Source organism: Schistocerca americana, chromosome 4, assembly GCF_021461395.2.
Source record: "Schistocerca americana isolate TAMUIC-IGC-003095 chromosome 4, iqSchAmer2.1, whole genome shotgun sequence".
Lineage (NCBI taxonomy): Eukaryota > Metazoa > Arthropoda > Insecta > Orthoptera > Acrididae > Schistocerca > Schistocerca americana.
In genome coordinates, this window is record NC_060122.1 from 240,257,911 (window position 1) to 240,285,153 (window position 27,243).

General features: G+C 43.6%; 1 protein-coding gene across 1 annotated transcript in view; it reads right to left on the reverse strand.

Moving 5' to 3' along the window:
* LOC124613373 overlaps positions 1-27,009 on the reverse strand; it is a 73,614-nt gene extending 46,605 nt beyond the window's left edge. Inside the window, exon 1 of the mRNA XM_047142074.1 lies at positions 26,768-27,009. Within this exon, the coding sequence (XP_046998030.1) occupies positions 26,768-26,900 (133 nt within the window). The 5' untranslated portion in view covers positions 26,901-27,009. The remainder of the gene's footprint in view (positions 1-26,767) is intronic.
* Between the last annotated feature and the right edge of the window lie 234 nt (positions 27,010-27,243).

A 27,243-nucleotide genomic window follows, 5' to 3' on the forward strand; every position in this document is an offset into this window, starting at 1 on the left:
TAATTAGAAGATTGTACGATGATAAAACTAAGAGGGAGAAAGATCTGCATTTAAATGGGACTTATGGAGTATTCACCTGTACAAAGGAGAAGGAGCAGATAAGAAAAGCCGACATTTGTGAAGAAAGGTACATACAATTTTTTTGTTATGAAACAGACCAAAAGGATACAGTATGTCGCAAAGCATTTTGCATACCGTGAGTGATAAGGCTGTTGTACGTTTAACATCGCTCCTTGCTAATGGCCAGTCTCCAGATGACCGTAGAGAAAAGCATATCAACAGGGGATATACAGTTGGATCTGATGTCATTGCTAAGATTGATGCTCATATTCGAACTTTCCGAACCAACCAGTCACACTACAGTGGCAAAAGTATTGTATATTTGGATTCCATCTTAAATGTGAAAAAGATACGCGACTTGTTTTGTGATAAAAACCCAGAATTGACAGTGAAGTATGAATATTATCTCAAATACTTCAATGTAAATTTTAATTATAGATTCGGTCGCCCACATTTAGATGTATGTTCTGCCTGTGAGGAACGTCTAGCCAAAATTAAATGTCTGTTCCTGAATGAAGTTGCAAAACGAGTGGCTGTCGCAGAATTGATGGTTCACAAGCAGCGAGCATCTAAGTTTTATAAAAAATACAACAAGAGGTGACAAAATTGTGTCCTGAAAGGAATGATGTAGTTGGCCTGGTATTTGATTACATGCAAAATGTTCTCCTTCCTTGTCTTCCTGAACAGGAAATGTTCTACTTACGAATACTGTGGCTTTCTCTATTAGGGATCCATAACCTGAAAAACAATGCAGCAAAGTTTTACCGCTACCATGAAGAACAAGGCAATCGAGGTCCCAATGAAGTGTGCACATTTCTCAGTGACTACGTACGTGAACTACCTGACTCAGTGAAAGAACTACATGTATTCAGTGATTCTTGTGGCGGGAAAAATAAAGACAACACTGTTGTACTGTACATGATGTGTTTCGCAATGACTGGGAAATTTCAAATAATTCAGCACTATTTTCCTGTTCGAGGTCACTCCTTCCTCCCACGTGATAGGGATTTTGACTTAATCCAGAGAATCATACGACAACAAGATAGAATCTACTCTGTCTAACAGTACCTGGAAATGATAGTTAATTCAAGAAAAACACTGAATTCGTTCCAAGTCACAATTATTGAACATAAAGATATTATTGACTTTAAGGAATCTACTCTGTCTAACAGTACCTTGAAATGATAGTTAATCCAAGAAAAACACTGAATTCGTTCCAAGTCAAGATTATTGAACATAAAGATATTATTGACTTTAAGGAATGGTGGCTGGAACGACTCATCACTGTGTATAGATAACCTAGTTCTACAAGTTGTAATGGATTGCAAAACTGTAGGAACAAAATGGTAAATGTTAACAAGTTTTTTTTTAGTTTTCTCTAAACAGAGGTGATTAGACTTTCTTCCTTTTTCCAATCAGTGATTCAATTTTGAAATGGGTGGGATATAGTGTAATCGCTCACTATAAAAAAACCTTCGTTTGCCATGAGTTGTCAGGCAATGGAAAGATTTCCGCTTGCTTCATTTCAACATTTGACCTATAAGCATCAGCATCAAGGTTATGTCATTTGTTCGGAATGGATAGATGGACTGCTTCGCAATACGTACAGGCTTTTTAAAGGAAAACAAATGCCTGATTATCCCAGAACTATGGCATACAACAATAAGATTCCCATAAATACAAAGAAGCTGCAAGATCTTAATAAAATAATGAAATACATCAAGAGACTTTTAAGAACATTCTTCAGTGGCCCACAGGAAATAATGATTTCCAGTCTGATGGAGAAGAGTAGGACTTCCAAAAGGACGACATAGTTCAATCTGATGAAGAAGATTAAAAGGTGTTAAAGAATATTGTTAATTAAAATTTTTATGCCGTATCACAGTACATTGTTATTCTCAAGATTTTTTACTAAATAAATATCAGTGTTTTCTCATGGTTAGTAACATAAATAAAAATAAATAGCTATGTAAACCTATGCTACTGTGACATTCTTTGCAAATTCCCCACGAGAGGATCATTTATTGGAAAAGGGATGAATGTCCACCAACTTTTAAAGAAGATAGATTCAAATATATTTATCGAAAGCGCTGGAACAACTCATCACTGTGTATAGATAATCTAGTTCTACAAGTTATAATGGACTGCAAAACTGTAGGAACAAAATTGTAAGTGTTAACAAGTTTTTTTTAGTTTTCTCTAAACAGAGGTGATTGGGCTTTCTTCCTTTTTCCAATCAGTGATTCAATTTTGAAATGGGTGGAATATAGTGCAATCGCTCACGAACCGCGCAGGGGGGAAAAAGGGTACCACGTAATATTTACTACAAAAATTACTGACAATACAAAGAAAACAGTAATTAGCTAAAAAGAGTATAATTAAACGGTCGCCAGCCCGCTAGGGCAATGGATCTCCAGAATCTTACGAAAGGTAATGGCAAAGAAATTTAAGCAATAATCACTGGCGTGGCAACAGAAGGTTGTCACGCTTTTCCACAGCACAACAGTTCACAAGAAAATAGATGAATCAGAAAGCACCGAGTTTGTAGTTACTTATGCTGAAATACTAAATATTGAAAGTAAAATTAAATGTACTTACTGGTTAAATAAATTACTGGTTTAACTTAAACTCTGTTATGTAAAAAAGATGACTTTCAGTAACCTCAGTGCAACGTAATGCAAAATTTAGGAAATGCAAGCTATTTACTTTTGATTATTGAAAGATTGAATTGTAATTACTTTACGCAAAGGAGTTATATTACTTTTAAAATGACAACAATAAAATACATACCAAGCCAGCAGAAGTCACTCGCTAAGCTAGATGCGTAATAAATGAAATTGCACACTCTTAATTTGTGCTGTATCTTTAGTTATTAGTTTTCCCTGTGAAATTTTACTTTACTTTAAGTGAAAGAAGTTGATATTCAAAATTACAAATTATTTAAGCCTCTGTTATGCAGTTCAAGAATGAACAGTTACTGAGGCAACAACACTCGGTGACTTCACGGAAACGAAAGGGACCCTGCCTGGTAGTAGTAATGTCTGAGGACAATGACAACACGGGTGCCCTACAAGTTTTAACTATTGCACGTTATTACTCAAGTTAGTCACACTTTGTGAAAGAAATTCAACTGGTAAAGCCTCTACAAGTACTATATCTGAGAGTTAACAGTCTTACGATGTTGTAGCTGTGCGGACGACGAAGAATGTAGCCGACGACAATGCTGACCTGCGCTGTTGCTGTTTGAGAACGCTAAGTCGTCTCCAGGGCGACGGATAATTATGGGGTAGGCAACAGTTAGAACTGCAGCTTCCACCGCCTGTCCACTCCTGCCGTGCTCTCTATACTCGGGGGTTAACGAATAAGGCCCGTCTATACTGGCGTGAGCATGGCTGTACACCGCGCCGGCAGGAGCGCCCAACAACTTCCGCAATCTTTCATCACTCAAACTGCTCTGCTTCTTTTACGTTTGCAACGCAACAGAGACTCTCCATATGCAAAGACCAGCTACTGCCATTTCGTCTTTGCTATTGATACATTTAAATGAAGTTCCCTTGGCTATTACCCACCAATTTACAATATTTTCATTATAATTACGATCAATTATATACAGTCAGAAATAAATACACTAATATATCGATTACTTATTAAACATAGTTTTTGTAATGAAGCTTACAGATTCAGAATCAGAAGTACGGTACAAGTTATCAACGGATATTAAACGGCGAAAAATGTTGGATGGTGCAGAAGGTATTTTATCTGCATTTTCGGTGTTACAACCTGTAAAATACTTTCATCTTTATGGTACCTTCGTTTCTGTGCCCGAATATTCCTCTCATTACTAAGTTCATTTCCACAGCCTATATCGGCAACAAGGATGGCAGATTTAGCGTTGGAACAGCATCAGTCTTCGACTTGCGTTTTGAAGGAATATTCAACAGTTCGCTTTTCAAATCTCTTTCATAATCCAAATTAGGAAAATTAATTGAGCACACACAATAGTATTCGACTGAAAACGAATATGAACGTTTAAAAGCATTTATCCATTCTCATCTCGCCTCACTACTTTTGAAACTATATGAAACATAATTACTAACTTACTTACTTGTCTGCTATGGTTACTACAACTGGCGATCGCGCAACGAATCATTATTTTTCAGTTGAAAACCTGCTCTAAAAAAATCCCTCAATACTCTGAGAATTACGACGTAACTCTGTACTCAATTGCCGGTTACTAATAAAAATTCACACTGCTGTAAAAAACCTTGTTTCCGCTCGTAAACGATATTACAACACAATGCAATATGGCGATTGCGGGCTACTGAGTGCTGGCTGGGTTCACTCTGACGTCAGTCAATGGCGCGGCTTGCTACAGCAGATGCACCTCATGATCCCTACCGTGTATTCTAGTATTTGTGAATACAATGACGGGCCAAAACATTAAAGATCACCAACCACCGGGAAACTGAATGCCGTCTCGTGGTGTTGTGGGCACGTGACGCGATCAGGGAACTATGTAGGTGGAGCAGAGATGAACGTAGAATGATTCCAGCGGGTTTAACGGGCCGCAAATAGGGAAATACAGAGTGTTCGTAAATGAATGACGAGGTTTTAAAAATTAATAATATGTCGATTTATTATTTTATATGAGCAAACATTACAGCTTACAGCATGAGCAGCTGCAACTGTGCAAGTTTTTGATGCGCTATTCGCTGTTCGCTTGTTATGCTTGCTGTGCAGGTGTACCATCTGTTTCCAAGATGGCGTCGCAATTTGAAAAGGTATTCTGCGTGCTCCGTTTTGAAGTGTCTGGATGTGTGGCAACAGTGCAGCGTGAGTTTTGTGCATGATCAGGAAAGACCCACCACACAAGAATAACATACACCGAGATGACGGAAGTCATGGGATACCTCCCAATATTTTGTCGGACCTCTTTCTGCCTGGCATAGTGCAGTAACTCGACGTGTCATGGACTCAACAAGTCGTTGGAGGTCATCTGCAGAAATATTTAGCGATGCTGTCTCTATAGCAGTCCATTATTGCGAAAGTGATACTGGTGCATGATTTTGGACACGAACTGACCTCTCGATTATACTCCACACATGTTTGATGGGATTCATGACAGGCGATCTGGGTGACCATATCACTCATTCAAAGTATCCAGACTGTTCTTCAAACCGCTCGCGAACAACTGGGGCCGGTGTCATGGCGCATTGCCATCCATAAAAAAATCTATTGTTGTTTGGGAACATGAAGTTCAAATGGTTCTGAGCACTATGGGACTTAACTTCCGTGGTCATCAATCAGCTAGAAATTAGAACTACTTAAACCTAGCTAACCTAAGTACATCACACACATCCATGCCCGAGGCATGATTCGAACCTGCGACCGTAGCGGTCGCGCGGTTCCAGACTGTACCGCCTAGAACCGCTCGGCCACCACGGCCGGCGGAACATGAAGACCACAAATGGCTGCAAATGGTCCACAAGTAGCTGGACATAACCATGTCCTGTCAGTGATCGGTTCTGTTGGACCAAAGGACCCAATCCATTACATGTAAACGCAGTCCACACCATTATGCAACCTCCACCAGCCTGCTCAGTGCCTTGTTGACAACTTGGATCCATGGCTTTGTGGGTTCTCCACCACACTCAACCCACACCATCAGCTCTTATGAACTGAAATTGGCACTCATCTGACCAGACCACGGTTTTCCAGTTGTCTAGGGTCCATCTGGTATGGTCATGAGCCCAGGATGGGCATTGCAGGCTATTTTGATCTGTTAGCAAAGGCATTAGCGTTCGTCGTCTGCTCGCTATAGCCCTGTGAACGCCAAATCTCGACCTACTGTCCTAACGGATACGTTCGTTGTATGTCCCATGTTTATTTCTGCGGGTACTTCACACAGTTTTGCTTGTCTGTTAGCACTGAAAACTCTAAGCAAACACCACTATTCTTGGTCGTTAATTGAAGGCCGTCGACCACTGCTTTGTCCATGGTGAGATGTAATGCCTGAAATGTGTTTTTTTTTTTTTTCATACACTCTTGACACTGTGGATATCGAAATATTGAATTTCCTAAGGATTTCCGAAATAGAATGTCTCATGCGTCTAGCTCCACCTACCATTCTGCGTTCAAGGTTTGTTAATTCGCGTCGTGCGGCCTTAATCACGTCGGAAACCTTTTCACATGAATCGCCTGAGTGCAAATGACAACGTCTCACTCACTCACTATATTGATGGGCCTGCCTTGGGCCCGAGGTAACGGAGTTTAAGCTGGTTGAGCTGTTCCTCCTGAAGTTCTCTCTGTTGGGAATGTGTTTCTTCGCGTGTTGGATTGGCCTCTGGTTTCTGTGGATGCAGGAATTTATCTGCCATCTGATTCCGGCGGCTTCTTGTTCTTCTTCTTCTTACTGCTTCCTGGCTGCACGAATTCTATTTTCTTCAGGCGGAGAAGTCCACTGGCGGCGTCTGTTGCTGGATGCACATGACTGCTTGCTCAGTCATGTACAGCCAGTCCTCGTCCGTGAAGATCGGGTGCTTGTTTATTAGCTCCAGATATCCACGCCTGACGAGTTCCCTCCCGTGAAGGTTCTGGTTCAAGGGTTCGCACCCCCAGTGGAATAGATAAGGTTTATGAGGTAGGGGAGGGATGTTGTCTACCGTGAAAGGGTAAGGATGATCATGATGGGGATAGCTACCGTCGCGCAGGGAATCTGCGATCTTGGTGAGCACCTCCCTCACACAGTTCTTGTTGGGGAGGGGGAGGCACTCAAACGGCTCGTCTTCTTCTTCTCCCTCGGTCTCCATCAGCACTTCCTGTGTCGGCTGTGTTTCCGCAGAAAAAAAATGGCTCTGAGCACTATGGGACTTAACATCTATGGTCATCGTCTCCTTGTTGTCTGTGGTTTTCCCCGACTGCATGACCACCTCCCTAGCAACCTGCGTTGCCGCGTCGGCCAGGGAGGTGGTCGTTTGTGTTGCCGCGTCTACCCCCGTACTGGTGGGGGTCGGTGCCACGTCCGGCGTCGTGCTGGACGCGAGGTATAAGGCGACCCTTAGTTGAGTCACTTCTGACGCGTCTCTTCTAGTTCCGCTCTCAGGGCCGCTCTCTCCTCCGCCATGGTGGATTTGAGCGCGGTGATTGCGTCCTCGTTGGCTTCCCGCAGTGCTTGGCGGAAAGCGTCCACGTCGTCTTGGTGGCGCAGCCCGCTTTCCCTTCTAATGCAGGAGGGCGGGGTGACAACCTTTTCTTCTTGTTGGGCCACCTCTTCGTGTGTGGTGGCCAACTTCCACTGCTTCCACGTCTTCAGATAGCTGCAGCTGCGCGCGTTTGCGGCGTGCGAGGCACCGCAATTTACGCACGCCGCTGCAGTACCTCTTGGTTTGGTGCAGTTCCGCGTGTCGTGCGGTTGCCCGCACTTAACACACGCAACCACACCGTCGCATTTCCTGGCTATGTGTCCCAGCTTTCGGCACTCATAGCATTGTAATTGTGCCACAGGCTTCCGCTTCTTCTTCTTGTTGCCGCAACCGTTGTTCTCGACTGCGTTTAGCAGGAGCTCAACAGCAGCAGCAATCTTGCCTCTTCCTCCATTCCTACTTCTCGGCATGGCGCTGGGCTAGTGGCGTTGGCGCGCGCGACCGACGCTAACGAAGTGAGCCGCAGCGAGTCGAGCAGCGGAGTGCGTAAAAATGACAACGTCGCCAATTCACTGCGTTTTTATACCTTGTGTAAGCGGTACTACCGCCGTCTGTATACGGCGTAGCGTCTGTTTCCAAGATTGCGTCGCAACAGGAAAAGGTCTTCTGTGTGCTCCGTTTCGAGTGTCAAAATGTGTGGTTACAGCGCAGCGTGAGTTTCGCGCACAGTATAGGAAAGACCCACCTCACAAGAACAACATTGGCATGTGGTACCGACAGTTTGTGGAAACCGGATGCCTTTATAAGGGGAAGAGTCCTGGTTGAACTCGAATGTCCGATGCAAACTTCGAAAGAGAGTGTGGGGTGTTCCACCGAAGTCCTCGCAAGTCACTCAGTAAAGCAAGCAGCGAATTGTTCATGCCAAAGATTACGGTGTGGTAGGTGTTGCGTAAGACGCTATGTTTTAGGTCGTAGAAAGAGGGATTAGTGCAGGCTCATACACCAGTAAACAGAGAGAAGAGCCGTGACTTTTGTAAGGAGGTGCAGCTAGAAATGCAGGACACCGGTTTTTTTTTAGAGAGACTCATCTTTTCGTGTAAGTGTCAAGGTGAATCTACATAATATCCGTATCTGGGGATGCGACAAACCACATTTGCTGATACGGCATCATCGTGATTCTCCAAAACTGAAGTTTTCTGAGCGGTGCCGGGCGAGAAATTCAACGGCCCATTTCTCCTTGAACAACGAACAGCGATGGGGAACTCATTTCGTGACGCGTTGGAAACCTAGTTGCCGGCCCTGCTGAACACTAGTTATGATGATTACATTTTGCAACTGGATGGTGCTGCGCCTCATTTTCACAGGAATGTACTAGGGTTTCTTAACCGCGTTCCTCACCAGCGCTGAACAGAACTTGCTGCAACGGCAGACACTAACCCTCTCGCCTGGCTACCCCATTAGACGGATTTAGCACCCTCCAATTTCTGCCTACGGGGGTTTCTGAAAGCCCGAGTTCATGTACCACCAGTGCCCGTATCACTTGAGGAAGTGTGTGACTTGGTAAAACATGCACTGCAGACCATCACAGATGGCGCGGTGTACCAGGTATGGGAAGAGTTTGGTTAATGTGTAGATGTGTGTCGTGTGAAGAAGGGTATACATATTGAATGATTGTGATTAATGCATCAAAAACTTGGACGCTTGGCGCTGCTTAAATTGCAAGGTTTGCCCATATAAAGAAATGAAAAGATTTATAATTAATTTTTAAAACCGCACCATACATTTATAAACACCCTGTACACTGGCATGAGACTTTGACATAGGGCTGATTTTTATTGTCTGACAACTGGGAACAATCATCACGCTTTACGGTGGAGCTAGTCGGCTGTTTTCACACTGCTGATGTGCACACCCAAGTATTGCAGACACGCCGTTCGGTGCACATAGGGCCCCGCAGCAAATGACCCACGAGTGTTCATACACTGAGGTGACCGAAGTCATGGGATAGCGACATGCACATAAACGGATGGCGGAGCTGTCATTTCTACTCAGGCGATTCATTTGAAAAGATTTCTGACGTGATTATGGCCGTACGACGCGAATTAACAGGCCTTGAACGAGGAATGGTAGATGGAGCTAGACGCATGAGACATTCCATTTCGGAAATCGTTACGGATTCACTATTACGAGATCCACAGTGTCAAATGTGTGACAGGAATACCAAAATTCGGGCATTACCTCTCACCACGGACAAAGCAGTGCCAGATAGCAGCGGTATTTGCGTGGAGTTGTCGGTGCTAACAGGCAAGCAACACTGCGTGAAATACCCGCAGAAATCAATGTTGGACGTACGACGAACGTATCTCTTAGGACAGTGCAACGAAATCTAACGTTAATGGACTATGGCAGCACACAACCGACCCGATTGCCTTTTCTAGCAGCACGAAATCGCCTGCAGCGCTTCATCTGGGCTCGTGACCATATCGGTTGGACCCAACGACTGGAAAATCGTGGCATGGTCAGATGAGTCCCGATTTCAGTTGGTAAGAGTTGATGGTAGCGTGTTAAGTGCGTCACAGACGCCATGAAGCCATAGACCCAAGTTGTCAACAAGGCACAGTGAAACCAGGTGGTGGCTACATTAAGTGTAGCTTGTGTCTGCATGGGATGGGCTGCGTTCTCTGGTCCAACTGAACCGTTCACTGACTGGAAACGATTATCTTCCGATACTTGGAGACCATTTACAGCCGTTCATGTACTTCATGCTCCCATACCTTGTTTTGCTTTTGATGTTTTTCGTCTTATATCCTCCTATCAAGAAACTACCCATTCCATTCAACAGATCTTCCACGTCCTTTGCTGTCTCTGACAGAATTACCATGTTCTGTCTCTGACAGAATTACCATGTCACGGGCCTCAAAGTTTTTGTTTCTTCTCCCTAAACTTTAATTTCTACTGCAAATTTTTCTTTGGTTTCCTTTACTCCTTGCTCATTGTACTCCCTTCTCAACCACTGCTTCCCTTTCATGCCCTTCGACACTTGCAACTGCCGTCTGGTTTCTGTACAAGTTGTAAATAACCTTTGGCTCCCTATATTTTGTCTCTGTTATCTTCAGAATGTCTAAGAGTGTGTTCCACTCAACATTGTCGCATTCTCTAAGTCCAAAAATGTTTTCCCCGACGCCGGCTTGTATTAGTTTTTCCATTCTTCTATATATAATTTGTGTCAGAATTTTGCAACCATAACTTATTAAACTGATAGGTTGGTAATATTCACACCTGTGAATGCAAAGGGCATTTTTTCTGTCTCATATACCTTGAGCACCAGGTGGAATAGCTTCTCACAATGGGCATCCCTAATCCTGAAAAAGAGAAGGCCTCACATATGGCTAATCGATTCGGCTCACCTTTGGAAGGTCGCTTGTATACAACCTAAAAAGGACGACTGTAAGATATTTTGGCTCAACAGCCCGCCCTACGCTCCCTTCTCCGTTTTTGAGAAAACGGCCTCTATAGTTCATGACCCGCAATGGACTCAGAACCGACGGCTCGACATATAATTGAAAACTGGGCAGTTTTCATGAATATGTACGGGGTCTGCAAATGCATGTTTTCCTAGAAATCGAGGAAAGAAACTTTAGCGACCTCCACTTATGTGTCCATAATGTACACCCTGCTAAACTAAAGCGCCTCTTGCGTAGCGACCAAGGCATCTGGCTCAGAAGCAAAACCTGTATTTGATTCCACGTTGCATTCTGCAGGTTTTTTTTTCCTTTTGCATTTTTTCTACATAGGCACTGGTAGGAATCGGAGGGCTACTAAGGTAAGTAAATCAATAATGGCTCTGAGCACTATGGGACTTAACATCTGTGGCCATCAGTCCTCTAGAACGTAGAACTACTTAAACCTAACTAACCTAAGGACATCACACACGTCCATGCCCGAGGCAGGGTTCGAACCTGCGACCGTAGCGGTCACGCGGTTCCAGACTGAAGCGCCTAGAACCGCACGGCCACACAGACCGGCGTAAATCAATAAGTAATAACATCACAGTACGTAAGTAAATTCCTCAAACGACGTGGATTATTAAATAATTAAAATCTGAAGCCTTGTTGTGTGAAAACAGATCCAACTAAGGTCCCTGCGGAAACGAGCATTCGGCGCACGTTGTCGCATAACGGAGAAAAACACCCTTGTTTCAGCTGGTACTGTACACAAAGTATCTCATTCACAAACGGCTCAATATTCCAGCATATCGTCTGGAAAATTGTTGCATAAAGCTTTCCCGTGCTTATAAGAAACTAATGACTAATTTGGTCCTCAGAACGTAGAAGAGGTCAGTCGTTTAATCGAATTGTTCAAAATGTTTACTGCATTTACTCCAAATCCGCGAAATAGAAGAATTCAAATTACAAAACATATCTTGAGAAAATTTTGAAACCATACATTGGTGATAAAAGTTTCGCTGAATTGGATTCCTCGGCTAGATAATTTAACACTGTCATGTATGACAGCAAGTTTAAATGACGAGGGTTAATCGACTTGCATGGTAGAAGTAATGCCGCCAAACTGCACGTCTATATGCCAGACATGTGAGTTTATTTTTATCACCAAGTTAAGAATTTTATCGCGAGGCTACAGAATTACAATCTACTTCTGGAAACCCAGCGAGAATAGCACAACCGAGCGGATACAATAAATAATCAAAACCTAATTCATGTCTAACTTTCAGCACAGATCTTTCAAAAAATGTTGTCGTGTGCGTGGTATGCATCGAAATTAATTCCTGAAAAAGAAGTATTTTTAAATGTAAGCTTAAGTTTGTTTTCCTCTGATCTTTGGAAGTAAAATTTGGAAATTTGTGGTAATTTCCTATGGGACCAAACTGTTGAGGTCATCGGTCCCTAGGCTTGCACAATACTTAACCTAACTTAAACTAACTAATGCCACGGACAAAACACACACACACACACACACACACACACACACACACACACACACACACATATGTACGAGGGAGGACTAGAACCTCTCCGACGGGGGGAGCCGCGTGAATCGTGGCAGGGGCCTTAAACCACGCAGCTCTTCGCAACTAACAAAGTAGATGCGCGAAGGTAGCATTCGTTAGATGTCCTTGGTGCCGCGAGTATGTTTGCTACGAATGTTCAATATGACAGTTACCATCCACCTAGTTGTTCGAAGGAAACTGAAGACATATAACAGAGTGAGTGAAAGAGCCATTGTAAAGCGATGACGATTAAATATTTAATTCGTTACTAATCCAAGTGGTTCGAGAAATTTATTTGCCTATCTTGTACCTATTCCTTATTGCTTTACTCACCTTTTTAATCCTGCTGTCCATACCAGTTTCGAAACGGGAAAAAATACAGATAAAAAAGCTGCAGAATTAACTAGGTTGGAGTAAAAAGAAGGCGAAACGCGTCTGCGAAAAATAAATTACAGTTGCAGCAAGAAATACCGTTTTACAAAACGAGTAACTAGGTCCTTTTCTCCACAGGCCAGATGCCTTGGGTCGATACACAAGCGGCGCTTTCGTTGAACACTTCTTACCTTATTGGTACCTAAGCGGCAGTCGAAAAAATTACTTCTGTCGATCTCTAGGAAAATATTAGTTTTCTGACCCCATATATGTCGATGAAAAATGCTCGGTTTTCAATTATCTGTCGACCACGACAATTGAGAGTCGATTCCAGGTGCTGAACTTTAGGGGTAGTTTTTCAATAAAAGGAGAGTTGTTCATCCAAAGTACCGGGTGACTCAAAAAGAAATAATAGCTTTCAATTACGTATTACGAGCTGTAAAACATATAAACACATTGCGCATGTCACTGTATAGAGAAAGGTTCAAAATTTTGACCCAGCTATACTGTTTATTGGTAGAAACATGGCGACTGCACCACAGAAAAATCATTTTGTGTGTTGGAATTTGTGCGAAGTCAATCCACTGTTCAATTGGAACGAGTCAGTACATTATTGATGTGAAACGTGCATTCTGCCGTAGATTCAGCCTCTCCACAAGAAGATTTATGGCTGGCATACAGAATTCTTGGAAGTTGGCTGCACATGGAAAAGGAAGAGCTCTGGTCGCCACGCACGTCTGATGAAAATGTCGAGCATATCCGAATTGCTTTCGCACGGAGCCCTCGGAAGTCCACGAGACGGGCAGCCCAGTAAAACCAGCTTCCTCAAACAACGGTGTGGGGTGTTCTGAAACGATGCCTGCATATGAAGCCTTACAAGTTGCTGTTACTGCAGCAGTTGCGATCCGGCAACCACAACAGAAGCTACGAATTTTGCATTTCGGTTGGGAGGTAACGGGCGAGTTGTCGCGCCCTGGAAATAGACTAAGTTCGAAGCTGGCGTGGCCGCACGGGCCGCTCGGCAGGCCACGTAGTGCTGGACTTGGCCACGGCCGGAGGACTGAAATGTGGCAACGTTGCGTTAAGGCCTACCGCATGGCTGTGGCTATAAGGTAGCGAACGGAAGCAGTTGTTTACGTACTTTCGCGGTGTCTGTTTTATGCGACATTACAGTGAAATTATGCTATACTGGACTCTGCAAAAATTATAGCAGGTAGTCGTGACTACAGTAGAAGATATAACACAATGTAAGTATACAATTCTGTGAAGTTTGTAGTGTTTTTACATGTATATGTGCAAGTGTGCTACGTGAACGACTTTCGTCTACACAATTGCAACAAATGTTCTACTATATTCTAGATACAATTCGAAAATAAAGTTTTGAATTCATAAGGTTAGTATCAGAATCTTCTCCTAAGTGATTTGTGTTAATATAATGAATATTTCTACACATTTGATTCTATTGTAGACTTGTGTTTAGCCGGCCGAAGTGGCCGTGCGGTTAAAGGCGCTGCAGTCTGGAACCGCCAGATCGCTACGGTCGCAGGTTCGAATCCTGCCTCGGGCATGGATGTTTGTGATGTCCTTAGGTTAGTTAGGTTTAACTAGTTCTAAGTTCTAGGGGACTAATGACCTCAGCAGTTGAGTCCCATAGTGCTCAGAGCCATTTGAACCAGACTTGTGTTTCGTGATGTCCAAGCAGTAGAAAAAACCAGTCCACTTAAATTCTCATTTGCTATTTTTACATAATAGTATTTTGATTTAAGATGTTAGCAATTAATGCATCATTCTATTTGCAGATGCCAGAAAAATGTTGTGTTCCTGGTTGCAACAGCAACTACGAATCCAGCAATGAAGAGGGTTACATCTCAGTGTTCAGATTCCCTACTGAAGAGCAAAACAGAAAACGATGGACAAGAAATATCCCCAGAAAGGACTCGACTCCATCAATGGAAGTGTTGTTTGCATTAAACATTTTGAAGAAAGTAACGTATCAAGAGTGGAGATTTACAAGGATTCTGATGGGAACTGTCACGAGTTTCCTCGTCAAAGGCCAGCTTTTACCAGAAGCTGTGCCAAAAATATTCCCTGGGTTACTATCGTATTTAAGTAAGGTGCAGCCTCCAAGAAGGTGTTTGTCATGTTTGTCATTTATATAGGAAGTAATATCATAATACATTCCAAATAACAGACTGAAATAATTGCAAGTCTGCAAATAATGTTAGTAGGCAACTCACAAAATTGTTTGTTGAACTTGTATATCCAAAACTCGGGTAAGAAACGTCATAATATGAAGAACATGTGAGTTATTGAAAAGTTCATCGTTGCAAGGAAACGAGAATAAAATGCGTAATTCCGACATAAAGTCGGCGTAATACTGCGACAAATTAGCTTTCTAGGTTACTGTCTTATTTATAGGGACCAAATCTACAAAAAAAAAGTGATTCCGTATTTATATCTGACACGTCTTCTCCATTCGACGAAATCTAAACTTTAGTCTCGGCCTAGCTGGTCACGCTAGCCGGCCTACTGACGTCACAGGCTACGTCGTTGTCAGCTTGACGACTCCGGCCTCTAATACAGGCGGCCGTGACTTGGCGCAAGCAAGAGGGGTCCAACCCGAGCACGTGGTTGGGAATTCCAAGGTGACGCTGTGTCGACGAAAGAGACTTGTATGCTGAGAGGGCCAAAGATGGCGGACTTTGTGAAACCATCATGGCAGACGTTTCACTGTTCGTATAGAAATTAATAGTAGCCAGATGAATCACGATACCTCAAAAAGAAACATATACATTACCATTTTTGCACGACTATTCTGATGGTGTAATCAGATTTTCAATTACTTTATTAGTTTAAAGTTCATTATCTGGCAGTAAATTATACAAGTAACGCCCAGCAACGAATTTCCAGAATCTAATCGGTTCATCCATGCCAACAGCAGTAGATAGGAAATGTTGAGAGTTGGAGACATGCGGTTTGAAAAAGTGAACACATTTAAGTATCTAGGCGTGGACATCACTTCGAGAAATGAGATTGAATCCGAACTGAAGAAGAGATTACGGGCGGGAAATGCGTGCTACTTCTCACTGAATAGATTACTTTCATCACGGATATTGTCTAGGAATTTAAAGATTAAATATACAAAACTATTATTCTGCCAGTTATACTGTATGGGTGTGATACTTGGTCTCGCACCGTGCAAAATGAAAAGCCGTTTCGAGTATTTGAAAACAAAATTTTGAGGAAAATTTTCGGAGCAAAAAGGGATGAAATCTGCGGAGAGTGGCGAAAACTGCATAACGAAGAGGTTCACGAACTCTATTCAAGCACTGACATAATCAGTATTATTAAATCACGTAGGCTGCGATGGGCGGGTCACGTAGCTCGAATGGATGAGGGCAGGGCAGCGCTCAGAGTACAGGTAGGGCGCTTAGAGGGAAAACGTCCTGTGGGGAGACCGAGGCGTAGATGGGAGGACAATGTGAAGGCTGATCTGAGGAGCCTAGATATTGGAGGTGAATGGAAGGAAATAACCCAAGACAGGGACAGATGCCGAAAATACGTTGCAGCGGTAATGGACTCTCGAGTCTGGTACGACCAATGAATGAGTGTGAGTGAGTGAGTAAAGGGTTCATCCGATTTTGTCGAACAACGTGTCTTTAGAATGCTATTAGTGTAAACCTAAATTGGTATAAATTACAGGCATGTAACTTGAATGGTACATGAGTTATTGGAGATCAAAGTGACCGATTACTGTCGATAGTGTCAGGCCATAAGTTCTCCACAGTTACACGAAAAAATGGTAGCAGCATGCTTATAAATATATTTATTCATCTATGTCTCTGTTTATATCCGATATATACTATTCATGAAGAAATTGGTTAAATATTTAGTGTGTTTTAGAAAGCACAGAGACATTAGGCTACTGGCCTGCCTTTTGTTCTATTCCTTTGATATATGTTTATTTAATTTGTTTATGTATCTAATAATATATGTTGGAGCGTGTTTCTGGTCTACCCGTAGGAATATTTATTTAATTTCAAGTTATTTAAATGTAAATCTAATATTTCGAATGTGTTTCATTATGATTGTGAGTGTGCGTTGGCTTGAAGACAGGGCGGGAGCGCTCTAGCCAATCACAGCGCTCGTGAATGGGGAGATTGGATGGAAGTGTGAGAACAGTACGGGACAGGACATGGTGAGTCCGGGGACAGTACGGCGAGGGACGTACAGTCGCGAAAGAGATGGTTCAAATGGCTTTGAGCACTATGGGACTCAACTTATGAGGTCATTAGTCCCCTAGAACTTAGAACTACTTAAACCTAACTAACCTAAGGACGACACACACATCCATGCCCGAGGCAGGATTCGAACCTGCGACCGTAGCGGTCTTGCGGTTCCAGGCTGCAGCGCCTAGAACCGCACGGCCACTATGGCCGGCCGCGAGAGAGACTTGGAGTGTGGAGTGGTTTGCGGGTGGTCGCGAGAGATACTTCGGAGTGCGGACTTGTGAACTTGTGAGATTTCTGAGGTTCCTGCAGTGAAGACGTAGTATGCTTTGATAAGCGAATGTCTCACGAGCTATGTTGTCGTTCATAACTAATTACGTGCAGTAGAAATCTATTGTTTCCCTGTTATTTAACTTATATTTTATTTAATTGCTGGACCATCGACACCAATAAGTGTCTTGCAGAAATATACCACATTCTCAAAAGTACTTCTACTATCGTACTCATCATATAAAGTCGTTAAGATAGTAACTGCAGATTTTATTTATTGCAATCTTTTATTTATAAATTTCTACGTTACATTCGCGATTGCCGAGTGATAGGAACCTTCGACCATTCGATTCATGTGTATACGAGGGGGAACCCAAAAGAAACCGGACTCCGAGGGCGCTGCCACTCGTAGACGTAGTGCAGGGCTCTCACGCTAGAATGATGGTGTTAGTAGAGACCTTCATGAAACAGCTGTTCAGACGGCGTCAGAGTAGAGCTGAACGTGCAAGTGTGGTATTGCGTTTCTGATTGTTGGCGGGTTACCTCTGCGAAGTCGTTATGGCAACTTTAAAAGAACAAAGACTGTGTGTGTGTGAAATTTTGTTTCCTGCTTAAAAAAACTGCAACGGAGGCACACCAAATGCTTCAGGAAGCTTTCCAGGAGGACGCTATGAGCCGCACACAGGTTTTCGAGTGGTTTGGGCGCTTTAAACGTGGTGAGATGTGTGTTGAAGACCAAGCTTGTTCTGGACGCCCTTCAACATCGCGAAATGAGGAGAACATTGAAAAGGTCCGCCAAAAGATCAACGAGGATCGCCGCCAAACGATCGACCAAATTTCAGCAGAGACAAGAATTAGTTGGAGCTCGTGCCAGCGGATTTTGAGTGAGGATTTGCACATGAGACGTGTTGCTGCTAAATTTGTTCCGCGCCTTCTCACACAGGAGCAAAAAACCATCCGCATGAATGTGTGTCAGGACTTGAAAACAGAGACTGCACGTGATCCACACTTCTTGAACAAAGTCATTACAGGGGATGAGAGTTGGTGTTACGGGGAGGACCCAGAAAGCAAGCAAGCGTCAAGCCAGTGGAGGACTTCCAACTCTCCCAGGCCAAAAAAAGCAAGGCAAGTGGGGTCAAATGTGAAGACGATGATCATTGTCTTTTTTGATGTTCGTGGAATTGTGCATCGTGAATTCGTACCCCCTGGCCAGACTGTTAACCAGCACTTTTACTTGGATGTTTTAAGGCGTCTGCGAGAGGATGCGAGGAGGAAACGCCCGAAACTTTGCCGATCAGGTGACTGGTTTCTGCATCACGACAACACTCCAGCACAGACGGCCAGCCTTACGACTGACCCACTATTTGGCATCTCAGAGGTGGTCTGTCGTTCCCCACGCTCCGTATTCACCGGACCTAGCCCCGTGCGACTTTTTCCTATTTCCACGAAAGAAAACAACGCTAAAATGGAAGCGTTATGACGATGTGGAGGCGGTAAAAACAGCTTCGCAAAGGACACTGGACAATATCAAACTTGAAGAGTTCCAAACATGCTTCCAACAGTGGGAAAAGAGACTTGACAAGTGCATCGCATGTAATGGAGAGTATTTTGAATGTGACTGAAGTAATTTTGTAAAAAGGTTCATCAATAAATTTTTATGACAACAATCCTGTTTCTTTTGGCCCCCCCCTCGTATTCATACTATATACTGTAGACTCAGCAGCATTTGGCTTGCAATGCGGCACTTACGTATCCCAACCCCTAGACAACGAAACCAGCCAAAACTTTTAATATTTCAAGTTTGAGTCTGAGGGTACGTAGTTGAGGGCCACCCCACATCACCTCTCATTTAATTTTCTTATTTGAAAGCCAGCACAGTACTCCAGGATATGGCAGAGGACACTTTTCCCGAACGACTCATCTTTTCAGAGGAATCGACGGTTCATCTATTGGTTAAAGTAAACCGCCGTAATGTAAGGATCTTTTTGTGAGTGTGTGTGTGTGGGGGGGGGGGGGGGGTCACAAAATCTTGACGCAGTCGTCGAACATGTAACAGACTCACCGAAACAGAATGTGTTTTGTGCCGTTCTTGTTCACAAAGTTTATGGATTTTTCTTTTATGCGGAGAAAACTGTCAAAGGAATGTCGTACCTGGACATGCTGCAAACTGGTTGTTTCCTCAACTTCACGAAGATTGCAACGATTCCATGTTTATGCATGATGGCGTCCCGCGTCACTTTCACCTTGAGTCGCGGCGTTATCTTAACATCATCTTACAACACTGGATTGAAAGAGGTGGAGAACGAGACCTTGTTCATTGCTTTTGGCCTCCCAGGTCACCAGACCTCACAGTTCGCGATTTTTTTTCTTACAACACTGAATTGGAAGAGGTGGAGAACTAGATCTTGTTCATTGCTTTTGGCCTCCCAGGTCACCAGACCTCACAGTTTGCGATTTTTTTTTCTGTGGGTATACGTAAAAGACAGAATCTTTGTCCCACCTATGACAGCTACTCCTCAAGAGCTGAGAAATCGAATTGTTGAAGCTGTCGATTTAATAAACAGTGACTTGTTGATTCGTGTGTGGAATGAAATGGACTACCGTTCCGATGTTTCTCGAGCAATGGATGGTGCTCATGTCGAGTGTATGGTATAGTATCTGTCAGAACATAAGACGTTGACCATTCCTCTATCCAGTGACATACGCAATGTGTTCCTGTTTCTCATAGTTCCTCTGTAATAAACAATTGAAATTTTCTTTCTATTTGAATCATCCTGTGCAAGTTGGTTATAACTAAACTTTCACTACTTGAGAGGTCTCCCATAATAAAAGATTGATCGTAGGAGACTGAAACTGTGTGGAAACATTTGTAAGGAGATGAGGAAGAGAAATAATGAACAAACATTGAAAGAAATACATTTTAATTTCCACATGAGAGGGTAAAATTTGTTAATTGCATTCGTTCCATGTTTATATTCCTAAGTTTAATACTTCACTGACGACTTTGCCTTCGGACTTGGTCTTGATTGTGGTTTCGATGTGACAATATTGCCTTCAGATTCACTTCCCTTGTATAGGCCTTCAATAGAGGGTGGTGAGAAATGTGAAAAGCTTGTAAGAGTGTTGCAGGGTAGGTTGTGCTGAGAAATAACTGTTAAATTAGCCCATAAGGCCGTTGAGCGGGCAAATTCAAGCGGCCCGCCAGAGACCATATAGCGAAACGTGTCCTTCTTTGGATTCCTAAAATCGACCAGTAGAGCGATATACAAAAATCAGACATGGGACGATAGTAAGGATCGAACCCGAGCCAAGGGCTGAGCAGCCCCGTGCACTATCATCTATGTTGTGAGAACGATATTGCAGGACCTGTGTCCTTCAGAAGTGCGATGAAAAAACAGACACTGCGACGACTACAAGCGTTATGAAATACATGAAATGTATTCGCAGTTGCAAATATGGGCACATCACCTGTATAATGGAAATGACGACACTGAAAATCTATTCCGCACAGAGCCTCGAACCCATTTTTCACGCTTATCAGGAGCGGCCGCCTTACCATTAGGCTATCAGAGTACAAGTCATGGCCAGACCCTAACCTCCCCATGTTGTAAAATATGTGTCTACAACATTCACTCGCACGTTCATTGTATTTATACCCGTGCAATGTAGACAATTTAATTGAAAGCTGCTTGCCCGGCGTCGGCGGATAAATACGATGTTAGTGTTGCTCAGAAGTACGATGCAGTCTCCTTCGGACATGCATGCATGCCCAAAGGAACAGACACTGCGGCGACTACAGCCGTTATGAAACACGTGAAACGTGTTCGCAGTTAGAATATGGACAACTTGGAAACGGGTCAATGTATCGAATTTTTTTCTTAACAATTATGTCTCAGCACAACCTACACTGCAACACATGTACTAGCTTCTCAGTCTGTTTCTGACCACTCTGTATATTGCGGCTTTTACTTAGCACTAGCACACTGTCTGAGCTCCTGAAATTCATATAGCTATTTCTCTTTTCTCCAAATCTTTGTTACATTCCCCTGTAGGCGTCTTCTATCTTTCCCCATGCGCGCTTTTAAAGTATTAAATTTATCCCCTGCCCGTCCCAGCTTTGCCATTTTGCTCTTTGTCACTCTCATTTTTAGTTGTCTGTATTTTCTTTCGTCTTCTCTATTCACAGCATTTTTATATTTTCTCCTTTCATCAATGAAATGCATTATCTCTAATATCCGTACCGAATAAAAATGCATGCTGCACAGCGAGGTGACAAAAGTCATGGGATACCAGTATGCTCATATAGAGAAGGCGGTAGTATGGCGTACACAAGGCATAAAAGGGGAGTGGACTGCCAGAGCTGTCATTTGTATTCAGGGGATTCATGTGAAAAGATGTCAGATGTCAATTAACAAACTTTGAACGCGAAATGGTAGATGGAGATAGGCGCATCGGACATTCCATTTCGGAAATCGTTAGGGAATTCAATATTCCAAGGTCTAGTGTCAAGAGCGTGGCGACGGTACCAAATTTCAGACATTACCTCGCACCACCGACGGCCTTCACTTAACGACCAAGAGCAGTGGCTTATGCGTAGAATTGAAGTGATAACAGACAATTAATTCTGTGTGAAATAATCGCAGAAACCAACGTGGGACGTACGAAGAACGTATCCTTTAGGACACTGCGGCGAAATATCGCGTTAATGGTCTAAGGCAGCAGACGACCGACGCGAGTTCCTTCGCTAACACCACGACATCGTCTGCAGCACCTCTTCTTGGCTCGTGACTATATCGGTTGTATCCTTGACGACTGGAAGACCGTGGCCTGGTCGGATGTGTCCCGATTTCAGTTCGTAAGAGCTGATGATAGCGTTCGGGTGTGGCGCAGAACCCACGAACCCATAGGCCAAAGGTCAAAAAGGCGTTGTGTAACCTGGTGACAGCTCCTTAATGGGGTGAGCTGTGTTTACGTGGAATGGACTGGGTCCTCTCATCCAATGAACCGATCATGGACCGGATGGTTATGTTTAACTACCTGAAGGCCATTTGCAGCCATTTATACACTTGAAGTTCCGAAATAACAATGTGCCGTGTCACCAGGCAACAGTTCAAATGGTTCAAATAACTCTGAGCACTATGGGACTCAACTGCTGTGGTCATCAGTCCCCTAGAACTTAGAACTACTTAAACCTAACTAACCTAAAGACACCACACACATCCATGCCCGAGGCAGGATTCGAACCTGCGACCGTAGGAGTCGCACGGTTCCGGACTGCGCGCCAGGCAACATTTGTTCGCAATTGGTTCGAAGAATATCTCTACAGCTCACGATGAGCCTTGGCCTCTTCTACAATTTCCTTCCATTTCTCTCGGTCCTTTGCCAATACTCTCCAGTTTCTATAGCCCATCTTCCTAAGATCTTCGATTACTCCATCTTCCCATCTGGCTCTTGGTCGACACGTCCTCTCTGCCCTCCTGGCTTTCCTTGTAATATACTTTTTGGTACTTCTGTATCATTCACGCGAGCCACATGTCCCGCCCACCTCAATCTGGATGATTTCACTATCCTTCTGATGGGTTGGTCTTTGTATATGACATACAACTCATGCTTGTATCTCCTCCTCCATCTTTCTCTTTCACAGATTGGGCCGATAATTCGTCGAAGTACCTTTCTTTCAACTGCATCCAGTGTTTCAATATCTTTAGTTGCTAATCTCCAGGCTTCAGAGGCATATGTAAGCACTGGTCGTATAAGTGATTTATACATAGTTAATTTCGTGGTACGAGTCAGGAGCCTTGAGGATAGAAGTCTTGTTAGGGCAAAATAGTTGGCTAGTATTAATCTCTGCTTAATTTCATAGGAGGTATCATTTAGATGTGTAACTATCGAGGCCAGGTACTTGAAATATTCAACTCTCTCAAATGTATAATTGCCCATTGATATTGCATTTGGCACATTTTCTCTATGTGCTTTACAGCTGTCATATATTTTGTTTTTTGTTCATTAATAATTAACCCCATGTTCCTACTGGCCTGTTCATGAGCTGTAAATGTCTCTTCCATTGCTTTTTGGGTTCTTGCTATTACATCTATGTCTTCTGCGTAAGCCAGTATCTGCGCTGATTTATCTACATCTACATCTATACTCCGCGAGCCACCTTACGGTGTGTGGCGGAGGGTACTTATTGTACCACTATCTGATCCCCCCTTCCCTGTTCCATTCACGAATTGTGCGTGGGAAGAACGACTGCTTGTAAGTCTCCGTATTTGCTCTAATTTCTCGGATCTTTTCGTTGTGATCATTACGCGAGATATATGTGGGCGGTAGTAATATGTTGCCCATCTCTTCCCGGAATGTGCTCTCTCGTAATTTCTATAATAAACCTCTCCGTATTGCGTAACGCCTTTCTTTAAGTGTCCGCCACTGGAGCTTGTTCAGCATCTCCGTAACGCTCTCACGCTGACTATATGTCCCCATGACGAATCGCGCTGCTTTTCGCTGGATCATGTCTATCTCTTCTATTAATCCAACCTGGTAAGGGTCCCATACTGATGAGCAATACTCAAGAATCGGACGAACAAGCGTTTTGTAAGCTACTTCTTTCGTCGATGAGTCACATTTTCTTAGAATTCTTCCTATGAATCTCAACCTGGCGCCTGATTTTCCCACTATTTGTTTTATGTGATCATTCCACTTCAGATCGCTCCGGATAGTAACTCCTAAGTATTTTACGGTCGTTACCGCTTCCAATGATTTACCACCTATGGCATAATCGTACTGGAATGGATTTTTGCCCCTATGTATGCGCATTATATTACATTTATCTACGTTTAGGGAAAGCTGCCAGCTGTCGCACCATGCATTAATCCTCTGCAGGTCCTCCTGGAGTACGTACGAGTCTTCTGATGTTGCTACTTTCTTGTAGACAACCGTGTCATCTGCAAATAGCCTCACGGAGCTACCGATGTTGTCAACTAAGTCATTTATGTATATTGTAAACAATAAAGGTCCTATCACGCTTCCCTGCGGTACTCCCGAAATTACCTCTACATCTGCAGATTTTGAACCGTTAAGAATGACATGTTGTGTTCTTTCTTCTAGGAAATCCTGAATCCAATCACAAACCTGGTCCGATATTCCGTAAGCTCGTATTTTTTTCACTAAACGTAAGTGCGGAACCGTATCAAATGCCTCCCTGAAGTCCAGGAATACGGCATCAATCTGCTCGCCAGTGTCTACGGCACTGTGAATTTCTTGGGCAAATAGGGCGAGCTGAGTTTCACATGATCTCTGTTTGCGGAATCCATGTTGGTTATGATGAAGGAGATTTGTATTATCTAAGAACGTCATAATACGAGAACACAAAACATGTTCCATTATTCTACAACAGATTGACGTAAGCGAAATAGGCCTATAATTATTCGCATCTGATTTATGACCCTTCTTGAAAATGGGAACGACCTGCGCTTTCTTCCAGTCGCTAGGTACTTTACGTTCTTCCAGCGATCTACGATAAATTGCTGATAGAAAGGGGGCAAGTTCTTTAGCATAATCACTGTAGAATCTTAAGGGTATCTCGTCTGGTCCGGATGCTTTTCCGCTACTAAGTGATAGCAGTTGTTTTTCAATTCCGATATCGTTTATTTCAATATTTTCCATTTTGGCGTCCGTGCGACGGCTGAAGTCAGGGACCGTGTTACGATTTTCCGCAGTGAAACAGTTTCGGGACACTGAATTCAGTATTTCTGCCTTTCTTCGGTCGTCCTCTGTTTCGGTGCCATCGTGGTCAACGAGTGACTGAATAGGGGATTTAGATCCGCTTACCGATTTTACATATGACCAAAACTTTTTTGGGTTCTTGTTTAGATTGTTTGCCAATGTTTTATGTTCGAATTCGTTGAATGCTTCTCTCATTGCTCTCTTTACGCTCTTTTTCGCTTCGTTCAGCTTTTCCTTATCAGCTATGATTCGACTACTCTTAAACCTATGATGAAGCTTTCTTTGTTTCCGTAGTACCTTTCGTACATGATTGTTATACCACGGTGGATCTTTCTCCTCGCTTTGAACCTTAGTCGGTACGAACTTATCTAAGGCGTACTGGACGATATTTCTGAATTTTTTCCATTTTTGTTCCACATCCTCTTCCTCAGAAATGAACGTTTGATGGTGGTCACTCAGATATTCTGCGATTTGTGCCCTATCACTCTTGTTAAGCAAATATATTTTCCTTCCTTTCTTGGCATTTCTTATTACACTTGTAGTCATTGATGCAACCACTGACTTATGATCACTGATACCCTCTTCTACATTCACGGAGTCGAAAAGTTCCGGTCTATTTGTTGCTATGAGGTCTAAAACGTTAGCTTCACGAGTTGGTTCTCTAACTATCTGCTCGAGGTAATTCTCGGACAAGGCAGTCAGGATAATGTCACAAGAGTCTCTGTCCCTGGCTCCAGTTCTGATTGTGTGACTATCCCATTCTATACCTGGTAGATTGAAGTCTCCCCCTATTACAATAGTATGATCACGAAACTTCTTCACGACGTTCTGCAGGTTCTCTCTGAGGCGCTCAACTACTACGGTTGCTGATGCAGGTGGTCTATAGAAGCATCCGACTATCATATCTGACCCACCTTTGATACTTAACCCAGATTATTTCACATTCGCATTCGCTAATAACTTCACTGGATATTATTGAATTCTTTACTGCTATAAATACTCCTCCACCATTGGCGTTTATCCTATCCTTGCGGTATATATTCCATTCTGTGTCTAGAATTTCGTTACTGTTCACTTCCGGTTTTAACCAACTTTCCGTTCCTAATACTATATGCGCACTATTTCCTTCAATAAGAGATACTAATTCAGGAACCTTGCCCTGGATACTCCTGCAGTTTACCAATATTACGTTAACTTTTCCTGTTTTTGGTCTCTGAGGATGGACGTTCTTTATCAACGATGATAATGTCCTCTCTGGTAAGCCGTCAGGTATTTTATCGTTTCGCCCAAGGGGGGGTCCCTCTAACCTAAAAAAAACCCCCTGTGTGCACGCTACACGTACTCTGCTACCCTAGTAGCTGCTTCCGGTGTGTAGTATAGAAGATCATTCCCCTGTTCAGAAGGTTTTCGTTTCTCATCACCTTCTCCAGGGCGGCATTAAAGAGAAGGCATGCCAATGCATCCCCTTGTCGCACTCCATTTTTAATACTCAATGTTTTGGACATCTTTCCTCCTATTCTTACACTACCTTGTGTTTCGCTCATTGTCATTCTCACCAGCCTTGCCAACTTTCTAGAGAGTCCCAGTTCATCTAGAGCTTGATATAACTGCTCTCTATTTATGCTATCATAAGCTGCTTTGAAATCTATAAAGAGGTGACGCGTGCCAGCTCCGTATTCGTTTGTTTTTTCCAGGAATCCGATCGAACATTTGTGGGACACAATCGAGAGCTCAGTTCGTGCATAAAATCCTGCACCGGCAACACTTTCGCAATTGAGGAAGGCTATAGAGGCAGCACGGCTCAGTATCTCTGCAGGTGACTTCCAATGACTCGAGTCCATGCTGCGTCGAGCTGCTCCACTACAATGGGCTAAATTAGGTTCGACCCAATATTAGGAGATATCCCATGACTTGTGTCACCTCGGTGTACGGAGAGTGCGTGCAGACTGGTGGCGGCTACTCACGCAGAATGGTCCAGGGTCCGGAGATGGGCACGCCGACGTGTGGCGCCGGCCCGTTCCTCGTCATGCCCTGAGGCACGCCGTGCGCAGGTCCGGGCCCTACCGATTCGTAGCTCCTCTGCTGCACGCCGGCCATGGTGTAGCCGGGCGCGCGGTGACGTGTCGGGTCGTGGTCCTCCAGCCCCACCGTACCGGGCAGCGCGTACGCCGCCGGCCCGGGGCCTGCAAGACACGTGACGTCAGCGGTAGACGGCTTCCTAGGGCTTCAGGCCGCAGGCCACACACTGGCGCGGACAGGTCGTCAGTTTCGATGTACACTATAGTTAAATTCTTTTATCTTGGCGGCTCGCGCATTGCTGCGTTGCCAGTTGCACGCGCCAAGAGAAACAGCGTCGTAGTATAGTATTGTTTGCAAACTTACGTTTAGGAGGGAGCGCGCAGTTTACGAAATAAAGCCACCATGGCCGCATCAACCCTTT